This window comes from Lipomyces japonicus (genome assembly GCF_038497905.1).
Source record: "Lipomyces japonicus strain CBS 7319 unplaced genomic scaffold V1514scaffold_34, whole genome shotgun sequence".
Classification (NCBI taxonomy): domain Eukaryota; kingdom Fungi; phylum Ascomycota; class Lipomycetes; order Lipomycetales; family Lipomycetaceae; genus Lipomyces; species Lipomyces japonicus.
In genome coordinates, this window is record NW_027117846.1 from 18,898 (window position 1) to 40,362 (window position 21,465).

Genomic DNA, 21,465 nt, shown 5'->3' on the forward strand with positions numbered 1-21,465 from the left:
GAGGTCAAGAGTATTTTAGGTCATGAAAATTTGGTGCAGAAAAAAATTTGTTTAAGCGCGCTTCCAACTTGCCTCCAGTAAACCTGATTGACACCATCAATTTTACGTATACATCATGTCAAGATTTTTTGCAGGTGGTTCTTCTGATAGTGACACTTCGTCATCTGACGAAGAGCTGTACTCTGATTCTGAGAGATCTGAAGATATCGTTTCTGACGAAGAAGAAACCGAAGATGAGTCTGACGAAGGCTCTGATGATGAATCTTCTGATGATGACGACAACCGTGGATTTTTGAAAGCTGGTGCTAAAGCTGGTGCTTCGCGATTTTTACGTGGTGAGGAAAGTGAAGATAGCGATGAAGACGATTTCAAACGTGTCGTCAAAAGTGCTAAAGACAAGCGACTTGAGGAAATTGATTCGATTATTAAGACTATTGATAATGCCAAGAAAATTAATGATTGGATTAATATCACAAACGGTAGGAATATAATATACGTGATAATATTAAGACAGACTGGTCTAACCTGGAAATAGAATTCGATAAGTTGAATAAGATTGTTGTAAAGGCGAGCCAGCAAGGAGAAACGCCTAAGCAATACATCAAATCAATTGCCGACTTAGAAGATCTCATGAATGAGACTAGTAAAACTGAAAAGGAGGCCAAGAAGAAAATGAACGCAATGAATGCACGTGCTCTTAATGCGTTTAAGAACCGTATAAAGAAGAACAATCGAGAATATGCGACATCAATTGAAAAGTATAGAGCAGATCCAGAAGCGTTCGAAAAGGAGGATCTTTCTGGTATTTCTGAATCAGTTGCAATTGTTAAGCTCAGAAAGGGTGCCAATCTTGAAGCTGCTTTAGCTGCGAATGGTGTCGACGATGGAAGCAATGAAAATGATTTTGCTACTGTTGGCAGAGGAGGTCGCACTATTCCAGTAACTGCTGATAGTATATTCAAACAACTTCGAGGCATATTAGAGGCGCGAGGAAAGAAGAATACTGATAAGGCCGAACAAGTTAGAACGCTTGAGAAACTTCTTGGAGTAGCCGATACTATCTATCAAAAGATTCGTGTTCTTCACGTATTAAATGCCACTCGATTTGATCTTACATCCTCTTCCAATTTTATGCCCACACCTCAGTGGAAATTGTAAGTTATACAGAATTATGGTTATTTTTTTCTGGCTAATAGTAATTAGGGCGCAAGACGAAATTTCCAAGCTTTTGGCCATTCTTGAAGAGAATCCGTCTTATATTATCGTTGAGACTGCTGAGGATATTGAAGATGATGCTGATGAACCACTGCCTACTGATGGTAACCCTGTCAAGGTTTTTGGCAGCATCATTTCTTTAGTGGAGAGACTCGATGATGAATTTACTCGTTCGCTTCAAAATATTGATCCACATACCCCGGAATATATTGAGAGATTGTCTGATGAATCTGTACTATACTCGACAATTATTCGGGCGCAGTCATACTTTGAACGTACAAATCTGGATTCCAGTGTTAACCGTGCCCTAATCCGAAGACTGGAAATTATTTACTACAAACCAGAACAACTTATTTCAATTCTTGAACAAACTACATGGGAAAAACTTACTTCAACAGTTTCTTCAATTATCACGCCGTATTCCTCTAATCAGAAGCCTTCTGATCTCATTCATGCAATTTGTGTGAAAATTTACAATCAGGACAACCGGTTATTTAGAACACGAGCCATGCTTTGTCACGTGTACCATCACGCATTGCATAACAGATATTTTCATGCTCGTGATCTTCTTCTCATGTCACATCTGCAAGCTACTATTCACACTGCTGATATCTCTACTCAGATTCTCTATAACAGAACTCTTGTTCAAGTTGGTCTTTGTGCTTTTCGTGAAGGCATGGTTGCAGAATCGCAACAGGCTTTGCAAGAGGTTTGCGGCACCGGTAGAGTTAAGGAACTTTTGGCGCAAGGTATTCAAATTCAGAGATACTCTCAGACTACACCAGAACAGGAAAAGATCGAACGACAACGTCAAATTCCCTTTCATCAGCATATTAACCTTGAATTGTTAGAGTGCGTGTATCTCACAAGTTCTATGCTTCTCGAGATTCCTTTTATGGCACAGTCTGGCTCATCACCTGATGCTAAGAAAAAAGCTATTTCAAAGCCGTTTAGGCGGATGCTTGACTATCATGAGAGACAAGTGTTTACTGGACCTCCTGAAAACACCAGAGATCACATTATGCAGGCTTCTAAAGCTCTTGCGACTGGTGATTGGGCGAAAGCTAAAGAACTTATTCAGTCAATCAAAATTTGGGAGCTCATTCCTGAGACAGATAGCATCAAGTCTATGCTCGGGGAAAAAATACAGGAGGAAGGTTTGCGCACATATCTGTTTACCTATTCTCCATTTTATGAGACTTTATCTATTGTCTTACTGGCACGCATGTTTGATTTGTCCGAGCGTCGAGCCACTGCTCTTGTTAGTAAGATGATTTCTAATAATGAGATTGCTGCTGCTTTGGATCAAAAAACCAATGCGGTTGCATTTATTTCTGGTGTTGAATTTTCCAGACTGCAACATTTGGCTGTCGCTTTATCCGAGAAAGCTGGCAGATTTTATTCATAAGAAAGAAAATGGAAATATGAAAGTTTGTGAATCTAATTTTAAAAATAAAATATCGATTTAAAACAATTACTATGATTTCAGAATTTAAGATTCATGCGAACTGAGGATACAGTATAGATGTGACATGATGTGGACGTCTTATAAGCGCCCTTGTCCACTTTTAATAAATTAGAATTTATAAAAGCTGTACTAGCTACAATTTTTCGTTTCAAAGTTGCGTTTAAAACGGTGCAAGAACTAAGATCAAACCATACAAAAACATGAGTAAATTTGTAATAACATATATACGCAAAATCCCAGTGTACGAAACGCAACTACTGCTGGGATTCACGATATACATGAATAGGACTCACACTCTGTTTTTGTAATTTTTTTGTTATCTTTATTTGAATTGTTATAATTATTTTACAGCTGCCATAATCTATCAATGCACAAAGAAGAATACTAAAAGTTATGAGTTCAATTATAACTAAGCCTCAAGACCAACGAATACAGGAGAACACTCTACAACCAACCTGTTTACAAATAGAATAGTAGGGGTGGACACAATTACGGTACAGTCAACTTTTTCCATTATTCGTATAGTTAGTTATTTGTAAGACTTTAGGCTTATTCGTATAGTAATTGTATTCGTGTCCACCCCACCCCTGTTAAGAATAGAACATTTTAATTTGACGTAACTGCAGTTCGGAGCTACATGGGTTGCAGTCCTACAATCACCGCACATGACATAGTCAACGATAGTCTAAAGTACTTAAATACTAACCAATACTAAATCAATAACCCTAATCCCGGTTTTTTTATTTTAATACAGGGAAACCGAGCAAGTCCGATAAAAACCCCGGAATGGAATATATACGTACATAGAAAGTGAGTACATGGAAGGTAAAGATGTGAAAACAGAGACAGAGGAAACATCAAGCCCGCGAGTAACACCGGATTCGAATTGATTGATTAATTTTTATTGACGGAGCCTAAGGCTCGATGTAGGCACATACGCCAACGTCAGGTCTATATACTTTACAATATACTGTAGAAACAACAACATGCAAAACATCTTCAAACAAACAGATGGTACCTTTTCAGTACAAATTCCAGTAAGCAATTAAAACAAAATACATCCCGAACATCCTCCGGATTTCCTGTATATAGTGCAGGCATCATCACCCCGAGATTTGACTAGAGAAATGTCCAATGACCTGCTATTTGCTGCTCATGATCACAAGGCTAAGAGAAAGGCCTGCATCTTCTCCATGCCCGCAGGAGTGCCTAGCAAGTAGGACTCCTCAAGCCGATCGCCGAGTATGTGGCGTTGTTGGGTCGTTTGGGAACATTGTAAGAGCATCTGTGATACGGTGTCAACCGCTCCACACGTGCATTCTAATGGGCGACCTGTAAGGCCGAATCTTTGGTAGTGGGTACCATATTGGCCATGCCCAATGAGTAGCTGGACTGACCGACTGAGTATAGCACAGTGGCCTCGGAGGAATGTGCAGACTGGGAGCTGCCCAACCTTGGTTTGCACCTTGAGATCTGGGTTCATGTCGCGATAGCGGGCACCCGTAGTGGCAGTATCAAACTGAAATTGACAGGCACGCATTGACCACAAATATTTTTCTAAACCTGTGAACTCTGGATCACGGTTTTTTTTTCTAGCGTGAAACGCTGCGCGCGAAGGGGCTAGAGGACCAGACATGACTTCTTGAAGTGGCCACTGTTGCCATATAGGTGTGACGAAGGTGCAGTGGTAGAAGCGGTGTTCCTGGGTGTCAGGGCCGTGCTGGCACAATGCGCATAGAGTGGGGTCTGCCAGTTCTGCACGGTTGTGTTCACGCAACAATTCTGCAGTGAATTGTTCTGTTATCGGCATGTGCGCCAAAGAGAGGAGCTGCGCTGCTTCCGCTGCATGAGCGTTCCATTAATAGAGTCTGGTCACGGTCGTCCAGCGGATACGCCAGAAGTCCTCATCAGCTCGGGGGTGTTGTGTAGGCACAAGAGTGGTCTCTGTACCGAAAGCGCGACGTGTGTGCGTTACAATACCGATGGCTAAATGGGTGTTCGATCCGACATGATGAAACAGTCGCTCGGAATTTGGTTGGGTTGTACCATTCCCGGACAGATGGTACAGGATCTCAACAGCGCATGGTCTGGCTGAATATGCAGGGCTTCCAGTGAGCTGTGTGTCGCTTCCCACTTCGCGGCCGGTGGTACGGTTTGTCAACGATACCCCCCTGGGAAGAGCGCGCGACGGACGCAAGAGTCGACAGCAAAATCGACTGGCCCTCGTAGAATGCTTTGCCCTGGTCTGGGAAAAAACAGGGGTCGTGTCTGGGCTTCTTGGATAAAGCATGCGCGAACACTGTCCTGCCAAAAGTGTGAAAACGGCTGGCAGAGCTTGTGTATCCACTGTGCTCGTGCCCCACAGAGTTTCTCAGGTAAATCCCACAAGCCGAAGCCCCTTCGGTCGACTGGGAGGTGGAGCCAGTCCTCGCGAACCCAATGGCGTCGACGGCGGCCCATATCTTGGCAATTGCCGGTCTCCAAATTTGCTTAAAAATTGCTGGAGGAGCTGGGTAGAATTGATCCAGAAACACTATCTTCGCGTAGACGAATGTGTTTATGGTCCAGCAGGCTGTGTGGATGGGTAGGTCGTAAATAAGCAGCTAGTTCAATCGTCGCGTGACTGCCTCTTGAACATCTTTCCATTCTTCGCGGAAATCATCAGTGCCGATGTGTACACCGAGGTATCGGAAGGTGGGTTCTGTGAAAGCGAAACTAGTTGCCTGAAGTATGTGGGATATAAGGGATGGCGAAGGTGGACCGAAGGGGAAAAGAAGGGATTTTCGCGCATTGAGATGTCCTCCTCCCAGTTCATGAAAAGCGTCGAGAGAAGCCCTGACATGTACCGCATCGGTGGGAGATGAAATGATGAAAGATAGATCATCGGCAAAAACAGCAATGCGCAAGGGGCGCATGTCCGGGCGGTTCAGACCAGGCAGCTGGGCACGAAGTCGATGACAGAGGGTTACAGAGCAAGAGTAAATAGGATGGGTGCTAGGGGGTCGCCTTGACGCACTCCTGATCAAATGTTAAAAGGCCTGTGAGCCATCCATTGTATTGTACTCGGCCTGAAAGTTCTGTAGTGGTGGCCTTAATAAAGCTTAGTGCTTTAGGTCCCAACCCAAAGCGCGAGAGCACTCGGATTAGGTATTCGTGTCTACTGAGTCATAAGCCTTAAAAAAATCAACCATCGCCAAGTGATACGATTGCCCTCTTTGTCGCGGTGTTGACATAATTGCTTGTTCGACATTGGCGATCGTGTCGCCAATCCATCTTCCCGGAATAAACACAGTCTGGTCCGGGTGAAACAAGGTCTGAGAGCACTTCCTTTATCCGCTGCACCCACACTTGTGAGAACAGTTTATATTCACTGCAGAGTAATGAGATCGGACGCCAATTAGTCAGTTGTGATGTATCGCCGGATTTTGGAATCAGGTGTATGTGGCAGTAGGTTTGGCTGACAGTTAGGTGTTCCTGGTCAGTAATCAGCTGTAGAACGTCGAGCAAAACTGGACCTAGAACATCCCAGGAGCAGATGTATAGCTCAAGCGAAAGGCCATCAGGGCCTGGCGCTTTCCCCTTCTACATTTTTCGAGCCGCATTTCGCAGTTCGGTCAAACTATACGGCGCCGACAGAGCATCTTGTTGTTCAGGGGTGGTGCGAGGGAGCGCTATGCGAGAGGGCGAAATGAAATCATCAAATCTAGATCAGTTGCTGCCTTTTGGTGCGTAGAGGTCTGCATTGAAGGACTGAATGATGAGTCCCATGGCCGCCGGGTTCGAGATATCATTCGGGGTCGGGGTCGGGCATGAGCCTCACCAGGCGGTAGCAGTCTGACAAACTGAGCTGGTTTATCAGGTCGAGGAGCTCTACTTGACCTCCGTTTGAGCCGTTTGGGTTGCTAGAGTCCATGGGATCGGCAACGCAGTTCCAGTCACCAGTAATAATGTGTGGCAAAAGGGGATGCCATTCCTGGAGATGTGTGAGTAATTGACTAAGAAAAGCCGGTTTGGATTGGTCGTCAGCAGGAGTATAGATCGCCACCACGCGTGTGAGGACCGTATCTACCCTAAAAAGACCCATGACAATACGTCCGTCTGCAGACTGAGTAGAGGTTCCAGCATATTCGAGAGCCAAATGACTTTTCCACAAAATAGTTGTATGCTCCGCAACTATTGCGCCGCCGTCAGGATGAAGTGCTTTCCAGGTGTCATGTACATGTGTGCGTGATTGAGAAGAAAACAACAACCTTCAGAAAGACCAAAAAAGATGAGAAGAAATTGTTTGGAAAAACAGCATCCAGCTATCTAGCCTACCAGGAGTCCGGAGACCCTGGACGTTTGAGCCCTGTATCATGAGACTCTTAGAGATTTCGGTGGTATGGACTGCGGTAGGAGATGAGCCAGCGTCGACGAAGGCCTCGGTCATTTCTGTGTCGTCTTCAAGTGACCAGCGGAGAAAGAGGAGGAGCCGGAGCGATAAGGGGTTACCCTGTCGGCTAGCATCCGTCGCATTAACTGTGAGAGTTCAGGTCGATATCTGAACTCTACGGATGTTGAGAATAAATTGGGAAAGTGAAAAAAGTAGTATTTAAAAACACTTGTTATTATTATTGATGATTCAAACTTATACATAGAGGTGTCCATGGATACATATCCGCGGATACGACGGATTTCCGACCCTGAGACGCATCAAGGGGTCGCGTCGCCAGTCAAAGCGTCTTGGAAGCCGGTCGGGATGGCACCGCCTAACTGAAGTCCGACGCGTTATGGAAGCGCCAGTTACATCTTGGAACGAGTTCAAGTTGTTAAATCAATTGCCTTGACTATTACTGATTGTGGACTTTTAGAGCCTACTTGGCTAGCTTACTTACTTGCCAATATCCGCGTATCCGCATATCCGTGGACAATTTATACATGATTACAAGGAAAGAGGACCTCTATTTATACTTGAAGAGAGAAACTCCAAAGAAACAACTAGAACATTGATAGAAACAAATCGAAACATAAATGAATGAAACGTGATAATCGAGTTGGAACATCTCGAAAGACCTGGAAGTGTAGACCAATTAGTCACTTTTTTTTTATTTATGACTTCATATATTATATCCATCCAAGAAAACTAATACAAAAAATATCACGTAATTTTTTTTTATCTTATTAAAAAGGAGCCGTTAATCATGTGACTGCAAAAAGAATAAATTAATTTTGTTTTTTTACAAAGCACGCAACGGTTGTATAGTGTAGTGGCTATCACACCAGATTTTGAAACCAAATTTTCTGGTGACCCCGGTTCGATCCCGGGTACGACCTTTATTTATTATCTTTTTTTAAATTTGTGAAGTTGCGACTTGCAAAGCGGTTAACGAAACTATTTTTTTTTCGATTAAAGAATAATGTACGATTTATGTTAATTAAATTATGATTAGTTGAACTGTTTCGTTCATATTTTTTTTATTATATAGAATAGCCTGTGCCTCCGTGCTGCATTATAATCTATTAACAACATTTTTTTTAAAGAAAAAAATACTTTGCAAAATTTGTTGAAACCATTTTCTTTTTGTGCTGTTCTTTCTGAGAGTTTGAGTGACAATGTCAATTGTATCATTATTAGGAATTAATGTCCAGAACAATCCTGCTAAATTCATTGATCCTTACGAATTTGAAATTACATTTGAATGTCTAGAACCATTAAAAGAAGGTATGAATTGCTACAACGCTGCATGTTTTGTTACACATTGACTTATATTGAGTAGACCTTGAATGGAAACTAACTTATGTCGGCTCATCCTCGTCGTACGTTTGCCCCTTTTTTTTCTTTTCGGATTTGCATTGACCCTAAAAAATTATAACTAGATTTGAACATGACCAACTTCTCGATTCTATTCTTGTTGGACCAGTTCCAGTTGGGGTTAATCGATTTTTATTCACAGCCGACCCACCATCACCAGATTTAATCCCAGCTTCGGAGCTGGTTAGTGTTACTGTGATATTACTGACATGCTCATATAATGGCCAAGAATTTGTGCGGGTTGGATATTACGTTAACAATGAATATGACACTGAAGAGCTGCGCGAAAACTCGCCTAGTAAAGTGCAAATCGAACATGTTGTGCGCAACGTGCTTGCTGAAAAGCCAAGGGTCACACGATTTAGCATAGAATGGTGAGTATTTTTACTGGAAAGTAATCATTAGATATACTAAGTTATATTACAGGGATAACGACAATAACGCGTCAAAGGATGTAGTTCCTCAGGAATCTATAGAAGAATATGACGATGACGAGGAAGACGAGGAAGCAGAAGATGATGATGATGAAGAAGACGAAGCAGAAGATGTAGAAGAAGAAGAAGAAGAAGAAGAAGAAGACAAAGATGAAGAAGAAGACGATGCTGATGAAGCTGAAGAAGTCGAGGAGGAGATCTCATAGCAACCAATGGTTTAATGCTGTATTATAGTACTATACAATTTTCTGGATATACACTGATCAACATCGTCAAAGCAGCCTTATTTTTTTTCAGCCCATTGATACCTTGCCCTAACATACAAGTCCATGTTCCAATTTTTCCAAACTTTTCTGCCGTAAGAATTCCGCTGAATGGTCTCTCGATTTTGAAGAAGCTCTTGAGCAATCTTATCGCGATAATGCTTAATTCCTTGAGATGTCAAATTAAAAGCATCAACTATTCGGGACGATCCCGGCCCAAGTGCAAGAGAAGTAAGATGTCCAAAGAAATCGTTCAAAAGCTTTCGCCTTGTTGGAACTGAAAGATTTGAAAGTCGCAATATTGATTCTACAACGTGAGAGAATATGCTGTGTTCAGCCAGCTTAATTTTGATTTCCGGTGGATTTGCTAAAAAACTTGCCACCAAAACAGAAGAAACAGTTGGCAAATTAGAAATCAAGTTTTCGGCAAAAATAGATCTTAAACGAAGACTATCTTGAAGCGAAAGTGGTAATCGATTCTTCGAATCTGTGTCTTTAAAATCGAGTAATTCGAGTAATATTTTGTCCTCTGAGTCGTTACCAATCAACGACAATACTTTATCACCGACTTTGGACTTTAGCGTTTCATCGTTCAGCGAAGACGCGATAGCCGCTGACAGGAGTGTAATATCTTGTGATGATAAGCAATTTACGTATTGCAAAATAGCTTGTGTTAGCTGTTCCTTTTCAGGTTTTTCATTTAGTCGAGAGACCAACGCTTTGATGGAAAACGCAAAGCCTTTAGCTTTAGATATTATATTAAGCCGTGGCACAAAAAAGCCTGTATATAAATATTCAGCCAATGACAGAGGGCAATTTTGAAGTAGTTTTTCCAAAAAATGAGATCCAATCGATGAATCCAAAAGCTTTTCAAGAAACGAAACTGTCAAAAAATCAATCGTTTCCTCCGAATTAGGAAAAAGGATGTTTAAAAGGTCACGTTTCATTAATCCATCCTCCAATAGCAAAATAACTTGTAGTAGTGGACTGGCAATTGGTTCTAATGCAAGCTGGCGTGCACCCTCGGTAGTCATTCCATTAACAATAGTCTCAAGACTCTCTATGATCACACGTTCAAATATCTTGGGGGTCACAAATGAGCTGTAGTGCGTGACTGTGACACCCGATTTCTCCTTAACACCGTACGATTTTTTGTTACTAAGTATTGAAGACCCACGAGTTTGAATATCAAGCTCTCGACCTGAGACCAAAAAAAGTAAAGAACGTATAACATGAGAACCAAATGGGTGAAATGCCAATTGACTAATATTTGATTTTATTTCCTATGGCTCAATTTTAATTAAAGAATTTCCCAAAAAAAAAATAGAAAGAAAATGCCAAATCAAACTCACATCGTAAAATCCTATTACTGCACTGATAACTGATGCATTGTCATCAAAAGATGCCAAATCAACTAAGTGAGGATTAATTTCAAGTTCACGTATAACAAATGCTCTTGATGTATTCAACAAGGTCTCTAAACAATGTGAAGCAAACCTCTGCATAGACAGATCAAAGAATCTTAAAAAAATTTAGTGTTCGCAACATTGTAAAGCAAATAGAGACTGCAGCATACTTTCCAGAAAACTTATTATACAAAGAAATCCACTGCTCTTCCGATGCAAGGACAAGCAAACGCTCAAAAACCTTAGATCCAGTAGGATCGGTTATAACTTTAAGTTCAATACCCTCCACCTCATTCCATAATGCTTCGTAGAACTGGTGCTTTTCTAGTAAACATGTTATGCCATGTATTTGCATTAAGCAGTGACTGACATACCTTCGTCACTCCCAAAGCTGTTGGTTTCAAGCAAAGTCACAGCTTCGTTAAAATATTCAATCTGACTGCTATCTAGTAATCCATAAAATGCATTATATCCTTCTACATTCTCGGTTAGTTAAACATTAATTGACAAGAGACCAAATAACGAACCGTGCTGCTCAGCAGTAGATTCATCTTCTGCCACAACATCTTCGCCAGTCTCGAAAACTTCTTTTTGTTTCTCGTCTACTTCATAAGGCTTTTTTTGTAATCTTCGACCTCTTTTTTTCTGTTCACGAGGCATTTCGTTAAATAATTGTACAATTGTGGTATCGAGTTGGAAGAATTATTTGCGTTGGGAGTTAAATTTTGAAGACACGAAACCTTTTTTTTTCAAACAGAAAAAACTTTATGGCATCCACCAACTGATAAATAAACATGGCAGCGAACTCAGGATTTTAAAAAATTTATCAAGATCCAATTTTAAGATTACATTCAATAATATTATAGTGAGGTTCTCAAAACACTTTAATTGTACAACATGTTTAATTTGTTGATTTCTTGCTTCTGTCATGATTTTATTTGAAGAGTCGTTTATTAATATGAACGAACTGTTATTCTTGCCATGTCCTTTTTTTTAATATATTCCTTATGTATCTAATTATGCCTCGCTCATGATTCAGTATACCATTTAGATTATTTAGGATTCGGGTCAATTTTTTTATAAATTTCAGCATATCACGAGCAACAGATTATAAATTACATCGTATTCTAAAAAGTTTTGCTGCGGCGGCAGCGTATCAAAAGTTGCATAAAAGTCTTTACTTCGCAAATAGTGCAATAAAAATATTGGCAACTTGTCACATGGTCATGGTTAATACAATATCTAAGTCTCTGTAACTCAACTAATTTTGGGAATTTACCTATGCGGCTTGCTAGAGATACATGTTGAACGTGGTTTTGCTCATAGTCCACACTAGAAATTCTGACGACTCTTTAATCAGTGTCTTGAAACGGGGTTGGGGGTCGTTCTAACAAAGAAAGAAAGAAAGAAAGAAAGAAAAAAAACAAAAACTAGATATCGTAAATTTCGCTAAATACAGTTGCTCCTATACTTCTGCCAATCCGCTCACTTTCCTTTACAAGGCTCGGAGACCCACATGAAATAATCCACAATGCCTTGGGATCACTCATTTTTGCAATTGAATCTAGTTCGCTAGCAATATTTAATCGGCAAAAGAAAACTCGAATATTATTTTTTTGGCAATAAACCATATCACTGCCTGGACTATCATCCTCGCTGGCGTTTGCGTCGACATATGCGTCCCAATCATTTAATTCAAGCTCCTGAAACAATCTTAACTCGCTTTTGCTTCTAGCTGCCCAAATACCTTTCACATTTTCTCCAAGTTGCTTCAAAGTTTTAAATACTGGAGCGGCAAAAGATATACCAACTCCGCCGGCAATAATCAGAAATCGTCGTGGAATAGCATCTGCTTTTAAGCTTGTTAAAAAAAACTCATTAGGTATTGAAGGATATGGTCCGTGTATTCGATACAAAGCGTTCTCATAAAGATGGAAATTTTTGGAAGGTCTAACGACTAATTTAATATGTTTTTCGTCTGAAGAAAGACTGGCAACCGAGTACGGATGAGATGCTGAGATTAGAAAATAAGGAGACGTATCATGAGTGTGAGATATTCGAATATGCGATCCCGGAGCAAAATAGCTAGAAAATAAGTGCCTGGGCAAAGTTACAATCTGAGCAGAGTCACTAACACGGTCTATTTGGATTGTTGTAGTAACTCCATAAGCGAATCGATAGATCATTTGCCAAGCCATTAACACCAAAGTGACACCTACGACAAACCACATTGAGGGACGAGCATGAAAACCAATTATGATAATACTAATCCAAGACAGAATTAAATGACAGCGATAAAACGTTTCATAAATACAAGATCTGAAGTAATGAAGTGAAACGATCAGTGTAAAAAAAAAAGATGCTGTTGCGATAATACCGAAAAAGTTTAAGAGTTGAAAAGCCTTAAAAAATTTCCCAACTCGATAAAAGTAATTAAGATAAAGTATTCCATGGAAAGTTGAAAAGCCAATGAAAATTCTACCTAACCATACATGAAATGGTAGTAAACGAAGATAATATGAGTCGGGAAGAATGGATGGTTTGAGAGCCAGGAGGATTAAAAATGGAAGAACGGTAACTGAAAGCTTTCCCAATCTTTTTGTCAAAAATATATAGTCATTTTGGGTTTGCAAAAATGAACAAATCAGAAGAATACCGACAGAGATCGTTGAGAAGAGCCAAAGAGGAATTGGACGTCTAAATTGATTGGGAACGTACGGTACCAGAAGTGGACGCAACGTGATTAATATAGCCGTGACCAACGAAAAAACCAATACAATTGCAGCGTACTTCGAATTGAGATGACGCCTTAATAATTTAACCTCAATAGGCAAATTTTGATTTAACTCAAACATGCCGAGAACGCTCGCAAGGTGCGACGACCCTCGGATTGTTCAATATAGTTAAACGTACAATGTATTCGTTTATGCTTCACGCAAGATGTGGGAAAGTTATCTAATCGGATCACTACAAACCCCTTAAACACCCATCGTGCTTAACCGATGAAGTATATATATTTATGTATTTACAACTTGGGCTTTTTCCTCCCCTCTTCTTCTACTTCTCCCTTTGAAGTAGTTTTTCTCTTTACAAGGCCACTGATGTCGTGGGCTTGCGTTAAGACAGCAGCAAGCCGGTTCTTGATCTCATCGCCGTTACCCTCAAATATGCTTGAAAGCGGGTCATCGGAATTGCCCTGCCTTGTGGATGTCGAATTATTCAAATCTTGCAGCTACAATGGTTAGTATGATCAAGATAAAAATATGTAAAAAAAAAAAGAAAAAAAAAACATTTCACGTACCCTTGCATCTAATTCCTTAAGTAATTCCGGATCATCTTCGCCTGAAATCTCGATCCTTTTCTTGACGCTACTTATTGCTTTCTCCATAATTTCTGCAGCTTTTTTCCGGCAATCTGGATCTTCCACCACAAATTCCAATGAAAGAGACAACTTATAATACGCTTCCGACACCAGTGTAGAATGCTCCAGATAAAGTTTTTGCTTTATGTTTAATGACGACTGAAAATCTTTTGATGCTTGAGCGAAGTTTTCTAAAGAGTTCAATATAAGCAGTTCACAAATTGATGCGGTTGGCCATTAAACTTACCTGATTCCAATGATATCTCTCCTAAAATATCATACACTTCTGACAATTTTTCTTGTAGCTCCTTTGTATTACCAGCATCATTCGCAGAATCTATCTGCTTCTCAAATAATGCTCTCGCTAGATCTAGCACAACCCAAGCCGCCTCAAAATCGCTCTCTTCCTCTGCTTGTTCCTCTTCATTTTTTCCCTGATCTTCTTCATCACCTTTTTCGTCTTCTTCTTCGTCTTCGTCTTCTTCTTCTTCTTCTTCTTCTTCTTCTTCTTCTTCTTCTTCAGCGTCACCGGTAAATTGAAACACACCTGTACTTGAAGGATCTGGTTCCGGTGTCTTTTGCCTAATTGTTTTTGAAGCAACGATATCCTGTTCAGATTCACCACCAGCGGGTTTGCCTCCTAGAACATCGGAAGATGCAATACCCATTTGAAACAAAAATTTACCATACAAAAAAAGAATATCAGGATCGTCCTTGCCGTTCACCTCAACATATTTTTCGCATGCTTTTGCTAGACTTTCAGTCGCGTCGTCATACTTCTTTAGTCCATATGCCTTTATACCCTCTGCCACTAGCTTATCAATCTCAACCGACTGTGTTGAAATTTTATGCCGCTCTCTCTTTTCATTGTCAGGCATTTTGATATCTCTTAAAAAGGTTTATAATTAATGCAAAAAAATTGGCTGGAGAGACTGGGATTTTCCATGTAATACAATCTATATTGATTGCAACGTACTTCACCTAACCCATGTGAGAACGCGTTTGCGCGACTGCCGCGAACGCGTCCAAAAAGCAGTTTAAACTCCTCGAATGCTATAGCTTGCCATAGTTCACGAACATCTGGTATGGCTTCACCCGATCTTCAGTCTCTTGCCTTTAAAAAAAGTTCTTCAGATGCTGCAAAGCCTGGCACACTAAATCGATCATCGTCTTTTGTATCATCTGCTGTTCTTCCTGTGCGATTACAACCGGCAGCTATTCGTCCTATTGCTTACCGAGTGCTTTCGAAAAAGCATGGTTTAAATCTTAAGTCTTCGGGCCTGGAAGTTTTAGCTGACTATGTTGGTCGGAAATTTGGCCGTGAATGGAGACAGAAAAGCGAGCAATTTTTAGATAGAATTGGGAGACGGTGGAAAGAACAAGATAGAGGGTTGTTTATTGAAGGTGACCTGCTACAAATCGTTATTAGGGATGTCGAACTAAGAAGTGCTTCCTTTACCACGTCTACATCATCGTCTTTTTTGGATACACCAGTTTCAGAGTTAGTGGAGGATTCTCTTGAAAATTTCTGCCCGCAAGAGTTTTTTCACGTTTGGGATGCTTTTAATCAACCAAGGTGGACATACAACAAATCCCAAAAACATTTTGAAAGGTAATGCTTGAGTATTAGTTTTTTGAAAAACTATTTCTTTACTAACAGACAATGTTAGAGGTACAAAGCCTAGTTTATTTGCCAGTGCGAAGCATCAAGTACAGGCTTTCACTTCAAGGTATTACCTTCTTCTTCATCGCTTACTTCGAAACGAACTATTTCAACCACCATCCTTTCATGCGAAGAATGCTGCAACTTGGCATGCTATCACACAGATTAAAAATTTACTGGGCCGGCACGGGCAAAGTTTTCTCATTTTAGGATTACTAGTTAAGGGCAGTAATGGTAATTGGTGGGCTGAAGATCCTAGCGGTGAATTAGAACTTGAACTGGACGAAGCGGTATGCTGCAAAACCTCGTTTTTTCTTCTGAACTGTAGTTAATTTTTCCAGATTTCGACTTGCGGCTATGTTATACCAGGATGTATTCTCTTGTTTGAAGGTAAATACCTCAAATCAGAAAAATTTCAGGTAAACAGTGTAAAGCACCCACCTCCAGAATCGAGAAATCAATCAAGGGAGGCTTATGGCTACCTTGACTTTATGGGAATAGGAGGAATAGGATCCACTCCAGACGGCCGCTTTGACAAAGCCATCGAATTGAAAATGGTAGCTGAAGAGAAACGAAAAGGAAATGAAAGTATCGTGTCACTTGGTTGTGATCTGCATCTAGATGATTTTCGAACTTTTGAAGCTCTCGACAAAATTTTAAGTCTTTTGGATGTTTCGCCCCCTCTGGCGATCATACTAGCTGGGTCTTTTATGTCTCTACCGTTCTACAGTAACGGAATTTCATCTCGCTATAGGGGTATGTGTGCTTACAACATTCGTGATTGCTGTAGCTAATTGATACCAGACTATTTTGACCAACTTGCACAATTGCTTTCAAAATTTCCAAATTTATGCGAACGAAGTACGTTTATTTTTGTACCTGGGGACAATGACCCATGGGGGAGTACTAGTTCAGCTGGTGGGCCCATGCTGTGGCCCCAGAGTGGGTTACCGGAAGTATTTACTAGTCACGTTCGAAGGAAATTAAGTCGAGTGATCTGGGCTTCCAATCCATGCAGGATTTGTTATTTTTCGCAGGAAATTCTAGTTTGCAGGGACAATATGGCAAGTCGGTTACGAAGAAATCGGATATTTTTTAAAAATGAAAATCAGGAGGAACCCGTCACAGATGAAAGTATGGATACTCAAGTTGATGACACAAACAGTGAGAAGCAGTCTTTAGGCGAGAAGGAAGCAGCCATGATTGCAGAAACTATACTGAGCCAAGCTCATATCTCTCCGTGGCCGTCTTCTCTCAGACCAACAATGGCGGAATATCAACATTCACTATCGTTGACACCATTACCTACTGCCGTATGTTTAAGTGACGTACATTGTTATTCACGACTAACATTAAACAGATATTTCTTCTAGATCCAGATGGCGAGGCAGCTAGTACAAATTTCGTTGATTGTACGGTCATGAACCCTTCACGTTTCTTGCTGAGCAACAAAAGAGAGGTGGGATGGATAGAATTTTTACCCGCCACCCGGAAAAGTAAAGGTAATTCAGTGTCGTACTAGATAAGTTAAGTCCTGAAAGAAATATATATATAACTATATACATATTTAAATATTAACTACCTTCTAAATCCGAAACCTTGCTTTGAAAGTGTGATAGACTGCTTTTTTAAGTTCATGGTTTTTATTAACGGAACCAAAACTTCGTCTGCTCTTTCTTTTGTCCAGCCAATAGTACTCATTAAAAATCCACGAATTTGATCTAAATCAGGCGTTCCCCACACAAAAGCCGTAGGGTCTTTGTCAACAGTAGGATACATATATGCATCATTAACAAGCTTTTCTGGAAAATCTGGATTTAAAAAAAGTTTCTTACTTTTTTTTTTAAATTTTTTTTTAAAAGACGTAGATATGTCGACATTTAAATCGCCACGCTGAATTCTTTCAAACCATCCTTTGAAGTCTTGAAGTGTGTTTTCAGATTTAAATTCCCTAATGAGTTGCTCTGCAGTGACCGGTCCGACTCCAGCAAGTCCAGCTGTATAATCACTGCCAAGTAGAAAAGCCAATTCAATAAGATTGTGCCGATTAAAATTAAGTTCTTTGCTAATATCAGATATAAGATAACACTCAACATATTTGGCCTGATTGAACATATTTTTGTACACTTTGGTCCCTCCAAACAAAAATATGTCGGAGTCATCTGTGACCACACCATCTACTAGCCCGAGTTCATGTAACTCGGCACATTGAGCCTCGGCTTCCATAGGGGCAGTTATATATGGTATTCCAAAACGCGATAACAATTCCTGGCATTCGTGAATCATTGCAAGTGTAACCTGATCGGCATCACGGCGTTCATGACGTTGTTGATTCTTCAAATTCCTGATTTCAGTCTCGTAATCTACACGGGAAGCTGATGGATTGATCTCCGATGCAAATCGGGCATGCTCTTGCACTTCGGTGACTATCTGTTGAACAAGCTCAATATCTTCCTCGTCTTCAAAATCTGGAACACGCTCATCGTCAATATCATTTTCTGCAATATTAATCACTTCACCAAAGTTTTCCGATGTTTGAGGAACTGGTACTTCCTTTTTAATTTCCACACTTTGATCATCATCGTTTTCTGCAATGTTAATCAATTCATCAGAGCTTTCCGATATTTGAGGAATTATTATTTCGTTTTTAATATCCATATCTTCCGAGTCCGATGTCAAGTCCATCTCTGGACTCTTTACTGCTGTAGACAGCGAATTTACATGTTCTGACTCAAAATAGGAATCTTTGGTAATGTCAATCGGACTAGATGATTTGGCATTTAACTGAGCATCTTCTGTTATCTTTTCGGCCTGCGCGACATGACTATATCCCGGGCTGAAAGATATTTTATTAACTAGAAGCAAATTGCTATCAGAAATCTGACCATTTTCTTTAGAAAGATCAAAGAAGCCATTATTAACAACTTCATGGATGGGCTCGGATGAGTCTGGGCTATTAGCCGCTTCAATAATTATATTTGAATTTGGTGAACTAGGCGAGTGATCGTCCAAAATCATAATTTCTTCATGAACCACCTTAGATGAGCTGCTACCCTCTTCTGACGCGGTAGATCTATCAAATGCTTGGTCTATCGAAGTCATACTTCTCTTGACTGAATAAGAAAGAGCATCATTCAAAACTTCTTCAGTTCTGTCGCGTTTCTTTCCAAAAATTGAGTTTTTCAAACTGAATCTGATTGATGGCTTAAAAGGCACAACATTATTAACATCATCTTTCTTCAGTTCATTCTCTTCATCTTCTTGATCTTGAGGTAGCTTTGGAAGTTTATCAATAATAGTAGCAATATCAGAATCAACATCCTCAAAAATAAACGGAAAAAGTGGCTTCGACGATGGCTGTTCCTGTTCAGAACTTGGTTTTATTTCATCCGCAGGCTGAAGAGAAAGGGCAATAGCCTCTTGAAACTCTGAATCATTGGTATCCAAAAAATCGTCAACTTCATTATCTGAAGTTTCACCATGCAACGACAGATCAATCGATTCTTCATCTGAAATATTAAACAAACGGTCATCATCCTTTAAATCGTCAACAAACTCAAAAGGTAAACCAGGCAAAACGTTTGGCATATTTGTGTGGGAAAAATGGGATGATTTCTCATTCTTCTGAAGTGGTACATCTTCCCAGTCATCTTCCTCTTCAACACCATCATCATTGATTATAACCGGCTTTGGTATACTGTCATTTTCCAGTGCAAGCGTCCAGCCATTTTCATTCTTCTTCAAAACGTATGCCTTGTCACGTTCACCGGCCACTCTCATTGACAGATCTTCAGACATGCCATTAAGGTTCATTAACTTCTGAGTAAGCATGTTCCTTTCCTTAACCCGAGCAATCTGAAATTTTGAAAACTCTAGGCGATCTGTGAACAACTGGTCCAATTGCTCCTTTGAATAGCCCATTCTGAGCCTTGATCGAAGTCTCGCAGTATTTAGCAACTGATATTGAATATTGATCGGCAGTGAGTTAAATTCTGGAGAAGAAAAATCAATACTAGTAGTATCGTAAAGCCCAATTTGCTCAACTTCCTCATATTCACGTGCATAGCGTTCTAGATCATCCTCAGTCATAATGCGGGGGTCTTCTCCCGAGATTCGCATGTCTTGTTCCGGTAAATGATACGGATCAAGCTTCCTAAATTTTTTAGGACTACTCGCTGCTCTTTTGGATCGTTCTTCCTCTGTCATTTGTAATTCATCGAAGTATACAATATCTGGTGTTGCCTCGTCTTTATTTTGCGTCCGTGGCTTGCTTACCTCTTCCTCGGCTAATTTCTGCATTTGAAGTGATAAAAGCTTGCTTGCCGTTCTTGAAACTTCTTCCTCTCTGGTCTGACGTTTTGCCTTTCGATTGGCCTGTCATCGTTAACATTTGCCGCCGATGGACATGAATGACAAGTTGATACGCACGACTGTTTGCTTCTTGATAAGCGGAGCATCACCATCAAAAACAAAAACAGGTAAAATTCCGTAAAATAAAAGTTTACATATGCGCCGGAAAAACCCTACTATATGAGCATTCGGTAGTGCATGCCCTTCCTTGTCGCGCACAGCTTTCAGAAAATGGTAAATCCAAATGGAGGCATCAACTGCCAGCCGCTTGCCATGCAACGACTCAAGCTTCACGGGGCGCGCTACGGGGCTAAGAATATTCCAAAGACCGTGCACGCCCATATGACCAGTTTACGTTGGTTGATAATCTTAAAAAAGTGAGCAATTTAAGGATTTCTATAGAGATAAATTTCCTCGAAGCCATCGTGGCTATTGACGGTCAACGAAATTTCATGATGGCCCTAACCCTTTTAAAGTTAAAATTCTAATAATCCAGTACAATGGACAAAGATGATTTGTTATTTAATTACAAATTTCAAGAAGTCAAAAGAGACGTAAAATTAGATCCACCCTCAGTAGTCGGTGGAATCTGCAGCCAATTCAAAGCATCGTACTTGTAATCGCCTTCAATCATATGGAATGTATACGCATACCTGGACTTGGTCGAAAAGTTTTTCTCCGACTTGTGCAGCAAGTTACCATGAATTAAAACGAGAGTACCAGCTGCACATATCGGCATAACATATTCCTCATCTAATGGTTCTCTGGGAGTTGGCACGTCTTTGATAGGAATAAAGGCGGTTCCTTGTTTGTTTCCATCAACCCGTACCATGCGCTTGGCAATTGGAGCCCATTTATGTGATCCCGGCACAAACGTGAGAGCACCATTTTCGGCTGTGCAATCTTCTAATGCATACCAAAATCCAATCGCGCTTGGGGGGTCAGTATAAAGAAATACCGAGTCCTGATGGCCGGGAACTTTCCCGCCAATTTCTGGCTGCTTGCAGATGACCATTGATTGAAGTACAAGAGGATTTTTATAACCAATGCTTTGAGCAATTGCACGATTGCGATCGTTGATGGAGTCACGTTTGAATTCATCGTTTAATTCATGAAGTGCATGACCAATTTTGTTGATTGCTTGCTCCTTGGGCTTCAGTAATTCGCCAGATTCTGAAAAGGCTTCCTGCTCAAAAAAATATCTAATCTTGTCGGAAGAGGTAAGAAAATATTCATCCCCGACATGGGCTCTCTCTTCCGTAGAAAAGCGAGTCAGTGGGTGGTCCGATAGGGCAAACGATTTTAACAATGAAGCAGTTTCGTTGTAGAGCGCAGACACTCTTTCTGGCGATAGTTCTTTTGGAAGAAGAAGAAAGCCATCACAATTAAAAGCTTCTAATTGCTCCTGAGTAAGTCCTTGAGCAGCCATTGATATAGGTAAAAGTGCAGTTTTCAAACTATCGCGCACTTGCCGTAGATAAATAGATTGCTCGTGCCGCGATAACGAGCCGCGG

General features: G+C 40.5%; 9 protein-coding genes and 1 non-coding gene across 10 annotated transcripts; 4 read left to right on the forward strand and 6 right to left on the reverse strand.

Moving 5' to 3' along the window:
• Positions 1–115: 115 nt before the first annotated feature.
• Positions 116–2,623, forward strand: V1514DRAFT_343946 (eukaryotic translation initiation factor 3 subunit 8 N-terminus-domain-containing protein; the record flags this gene model as incomplete). Its single annotated transcript, XM_066929163.1, has 3 exons — positions 116–479; positions 536–1,154; positions 1,204–2,623. The coding sequence occupies 3 exons, from the start codon at positions 116–118 to the stop codon at positions 2,621–2,623; spliced, it is 2,403 nt and encodes an 800-aa protein (XP_066782079.1).
• A 3,847-nt stretch (positions 2,624–6,470) lies between these two features.
• V1514DRAFT_343947 (uncharacterized protein) lies at positions 6,471–7,112 on the reverse strand (the record flags this gene model as incomplete). The annotated part of the gene is made up of 2 exons (XM_066929164.1): positions 6,471–6,883; positions 7,001–7,112. The coding sequence occupies 2 exons, from the start codon at positions 7,110–7,112 to the stop codon at positions 6,471–6,473; spliced, it is 525 nt and encodes a 174-aa protein (XP_066782080.1).
• Positions 7,113–7,915: 803 nt separating this feature from the next.
• On the forward strand, positions 7,916–7,996 carry V1514DRAFT_t77. Its single transcript has one exon. It is a non-coding gene; the product is annotated as a tRNA-Gln (tRNA).
• On the forward strand, positions 7,925–9,173 carry V1514DRAFT_353513 (histone chaperone ASF1). Its single transcript, XM_066929543.1, has 4 exons — positions 7,925–8,384; positions 8,440–8,479; positions 8,540–8,848; positions 8,901–9,173. The coding sequence occupies exons 1-4, from the start codon at positions 8,276–8,278 to the stop codon at positions 9,112–9,114; spliced, it is 672 nt and encodes a 223-aa protein (XP_066782081.1). The 5' UTR covers positions 7,925–8,275; the 3' UTR covers positions 9,115–9,173.
• On the reverse strand, positions 8,983–11,262 carry V1514DRAFT_368894 (armadillo-type protein). The gene is made up of 5 exons (XM_066929924.1): positions 11,105–11,262; positions 10,952–11,053; positions 10,748–10,901; positions 10,524–10,692; positions 8,983–10,454 (listed from the first exon to the last, which is right to left on the reverse strand). Exons 1-5 carry the CDS (start codon positions 11,235–11,237, stop codon positions 9,192–9,194), a joined length of 1,821 nt encoding a protein of 606 aa, XP_066782082.1. The 5' UTR covers positions 11,238–11,262; the 3' UTR covers positions 8,983–9,191.
• A 689-nt stretch (positions 11,263–11,951) lies between these two features.
• V1514DRAFT_334486 (uncharacterized protein) lies at positions 11,952–13,486 on the reverse strand. Its single transcript, XM_066928237.1, has one exon. It carries the CDS (start codon positions 13,430–13,432, stop codon positions 12,008–12,010), a length of 1,425 nt encoding a protein of 474 aa, XP_066782083.1. The 5' UTR covers positions 13,433–13,486; the 3' UTR covers positions 11,952–12,007.
• Positions 13,487–13,495: 9 nt separating this feature from the next.
• On the reverse strand, positions 13,496–14,850 carry V1514DRAFT_353516 (uncharacterized protein). Its single transcript, XM_066929544.1, has 3 exons — positions 14,186–14,850; positions 13,879–14,129; positions 13,496–13,809 (listed from the first exon to the last, which is right to left on the reverse strand). Exons 1-3 carry the CDS (start codon positions 14,814–14,816, stop codon positions 13,603–13,605), a joined length of 1,089 nt encoding a protein of 362 aa, XP_066782084.1. The 5' UTR covers positions 14,817–14,850; the 3' UTR covers positions 13,496–13,602.
• A 146-nt stretch (positions 14,851–14,996) lies between these two features.
• Positions 14,997–17,141, forward strand: V1514DRAFT_334489 (DNA polymerase alpha/epsilon subunit B-domain-containing protein). The gene is made up of 5 exons (XM_066928238.1): positions 14,997–15,550; positions 15,609–15,891; positions 15,943–16,357; positions 16,406–16,914; positions 16,962–17,141. The coding sequence occupies exons 1-5, from the start codon at positions 15,024–15,026 to the stop codon at positions 17,121–17,123; spliced, it is 1,896 nt and encodes a 631-aa protein (XP_066782085.1). The 5' UTR covers positions 14,997–15,023; the 3' UTR covers positions 17,124–17,141.
• A 38-nt stretch (positions 17,142–17,179) lies between these two features.
• V1514DRAFT_358616 (uncharacterized protein) lies at positions 17,180–20,377 on the reverse strand (the record flags this gene model as incomplete). Its single annotated transcript, XM_066929673.1, has 5 exons — positions 20,030–20,377; positions 18,655–19,975; positions 18,172–18,624; positions 17,437–18,099; positions 17,180–17,412 (listed from the first exon to the last, which is right to left on the reverse strand). Exons 1-5 carry the CDS (start codon positions 20,291–20,293, stop codon positions 17,180–17,182), a joined length of 2,934 nt encoding a protein of 977 aa, XP_066782086.1. The 5' UTR covers positions 20,294–20,377.
• On the reverse strand, positions 20,366–21,460 carry V1514DRAFT_132246 (uncharacterized protein). The gene has a single exon (XM_066924453.1). It carries the CDS (start codon positions 21,378–21,380, stop codon positions 20,487–20,489), a length of 894 nt encoding a protein of 297 aa, XP_066782087.1. The 5' UTR covers positions 21,381–21,460; the 3' UTR covers positions 20,366–20,486.
• Between the last annotated feature and the right edge of the window lie 5 nt (positions 21,461–21,465).

Excerpts from the sequence above, each read along its gene's own strand:
- V1514DRAFT_353513 (XM_066929543.1), top strand. The coding sequence starts at position 8,276 with ATGTCAATTGTATCATTATTAGGAATTAATGTCCAGAACAATCCTGCT. Across the intron at positions 8,480-8,539 it reads TATGTCGGCTCATCCTCGTC|ATTTGAACATGACCAACTTC; the intron begins GTACGTTTGCCC and ends AATTATAACTAG. Across the intron at positions 8,849-8,900 it reads ACACGATTTAGCATAGAATG|GGATAACGACAATAACGCGT; the intron begins GTGAGTATTTTT and ends GTTATATTACAG.
- V1514DRAFT_368894 (XM_066929924.1), bottom strand. The coding sequence starts at position 11,237 with ATGCCTCGTGAACAGAAAAAAAGAGGTCGAAGATTACAAAAAAAGCCT. Across the intron at positions 10,693-10,747 it reads TATAATAAGTTTTCTGGAAA|ATTCTTTGATCTGTCTATGC; the intron begins GTATGCTGCAGT and ends AATTTTTTTAAG. Across the intron at positions 10,455-10,523 it reads CAGTAATAGGATTTTACGAT|GAAATAAAATCAAATATTAG; the intron begins GTGAGTTTGATT and ends ATTGAGCCATAG.
- V1514DRAFT_334486 (XM_066928237.1), bottom strand. The coding sequence starts at position 13,432 with ATGTTTGAGTTAAATCAAAATTTGCCTATTGAGGTTAAATTATTAAGG.
- V1514DRAFT_353516 (XM_066929544.1), bottom strand. The coding sequence starts at position 14,816 with ATGCCTGACAATGAAAAGAGAGAGCGGCATAAAATTTCAACACAGTCG. Across the intron at positions 14,130-14,185 it reads AGAGATATCATTGGAATCAG|AAAACTTCGCTCAAGCATCA; the intron begins GTAAGTTTAATG and ends TGAACTCTTTAG. Across the intron at positions 13,810-13,878 it reads TTAAGGAATTAGATGCAAGG|CTGCAAGATTTGAATAATTC; the intron begins GTACGTGAAATG and ends TAACCATTGTAG.
- V1514DRAFT_334489 (XM_066928238.1), top strand. The coding sequence starts at position 15,024 with ATGGCTTCACCCGATCTTCAGTCTCTTGCCTTTAAAAAAAGTTCTTCA. Across the intron at positions 15,551-15,608 it reads TCCCAAAAACATTTTGAAAG|AGGTACAAAGCCTAGTTTAT; the intron begins GTAATGCTTGAG and ends AGACAATGTTAG. Across the intron at positions 15,892-15,942 it reads AACTTGAACTGGACGAAGCG|ATTTCGACTTGCGGCTATGT; the intron begins GTATGCTGCAAA and ends TAATTTTTCCAG.
- V1514DRAFT_132246 (XM_066924453.1), bottom strand. The coding sequence starts at position 21,380 with ATGGCTGCTCAAGGACTTACTCAGGAGCAATTAGAAGCTTTTAATTGT.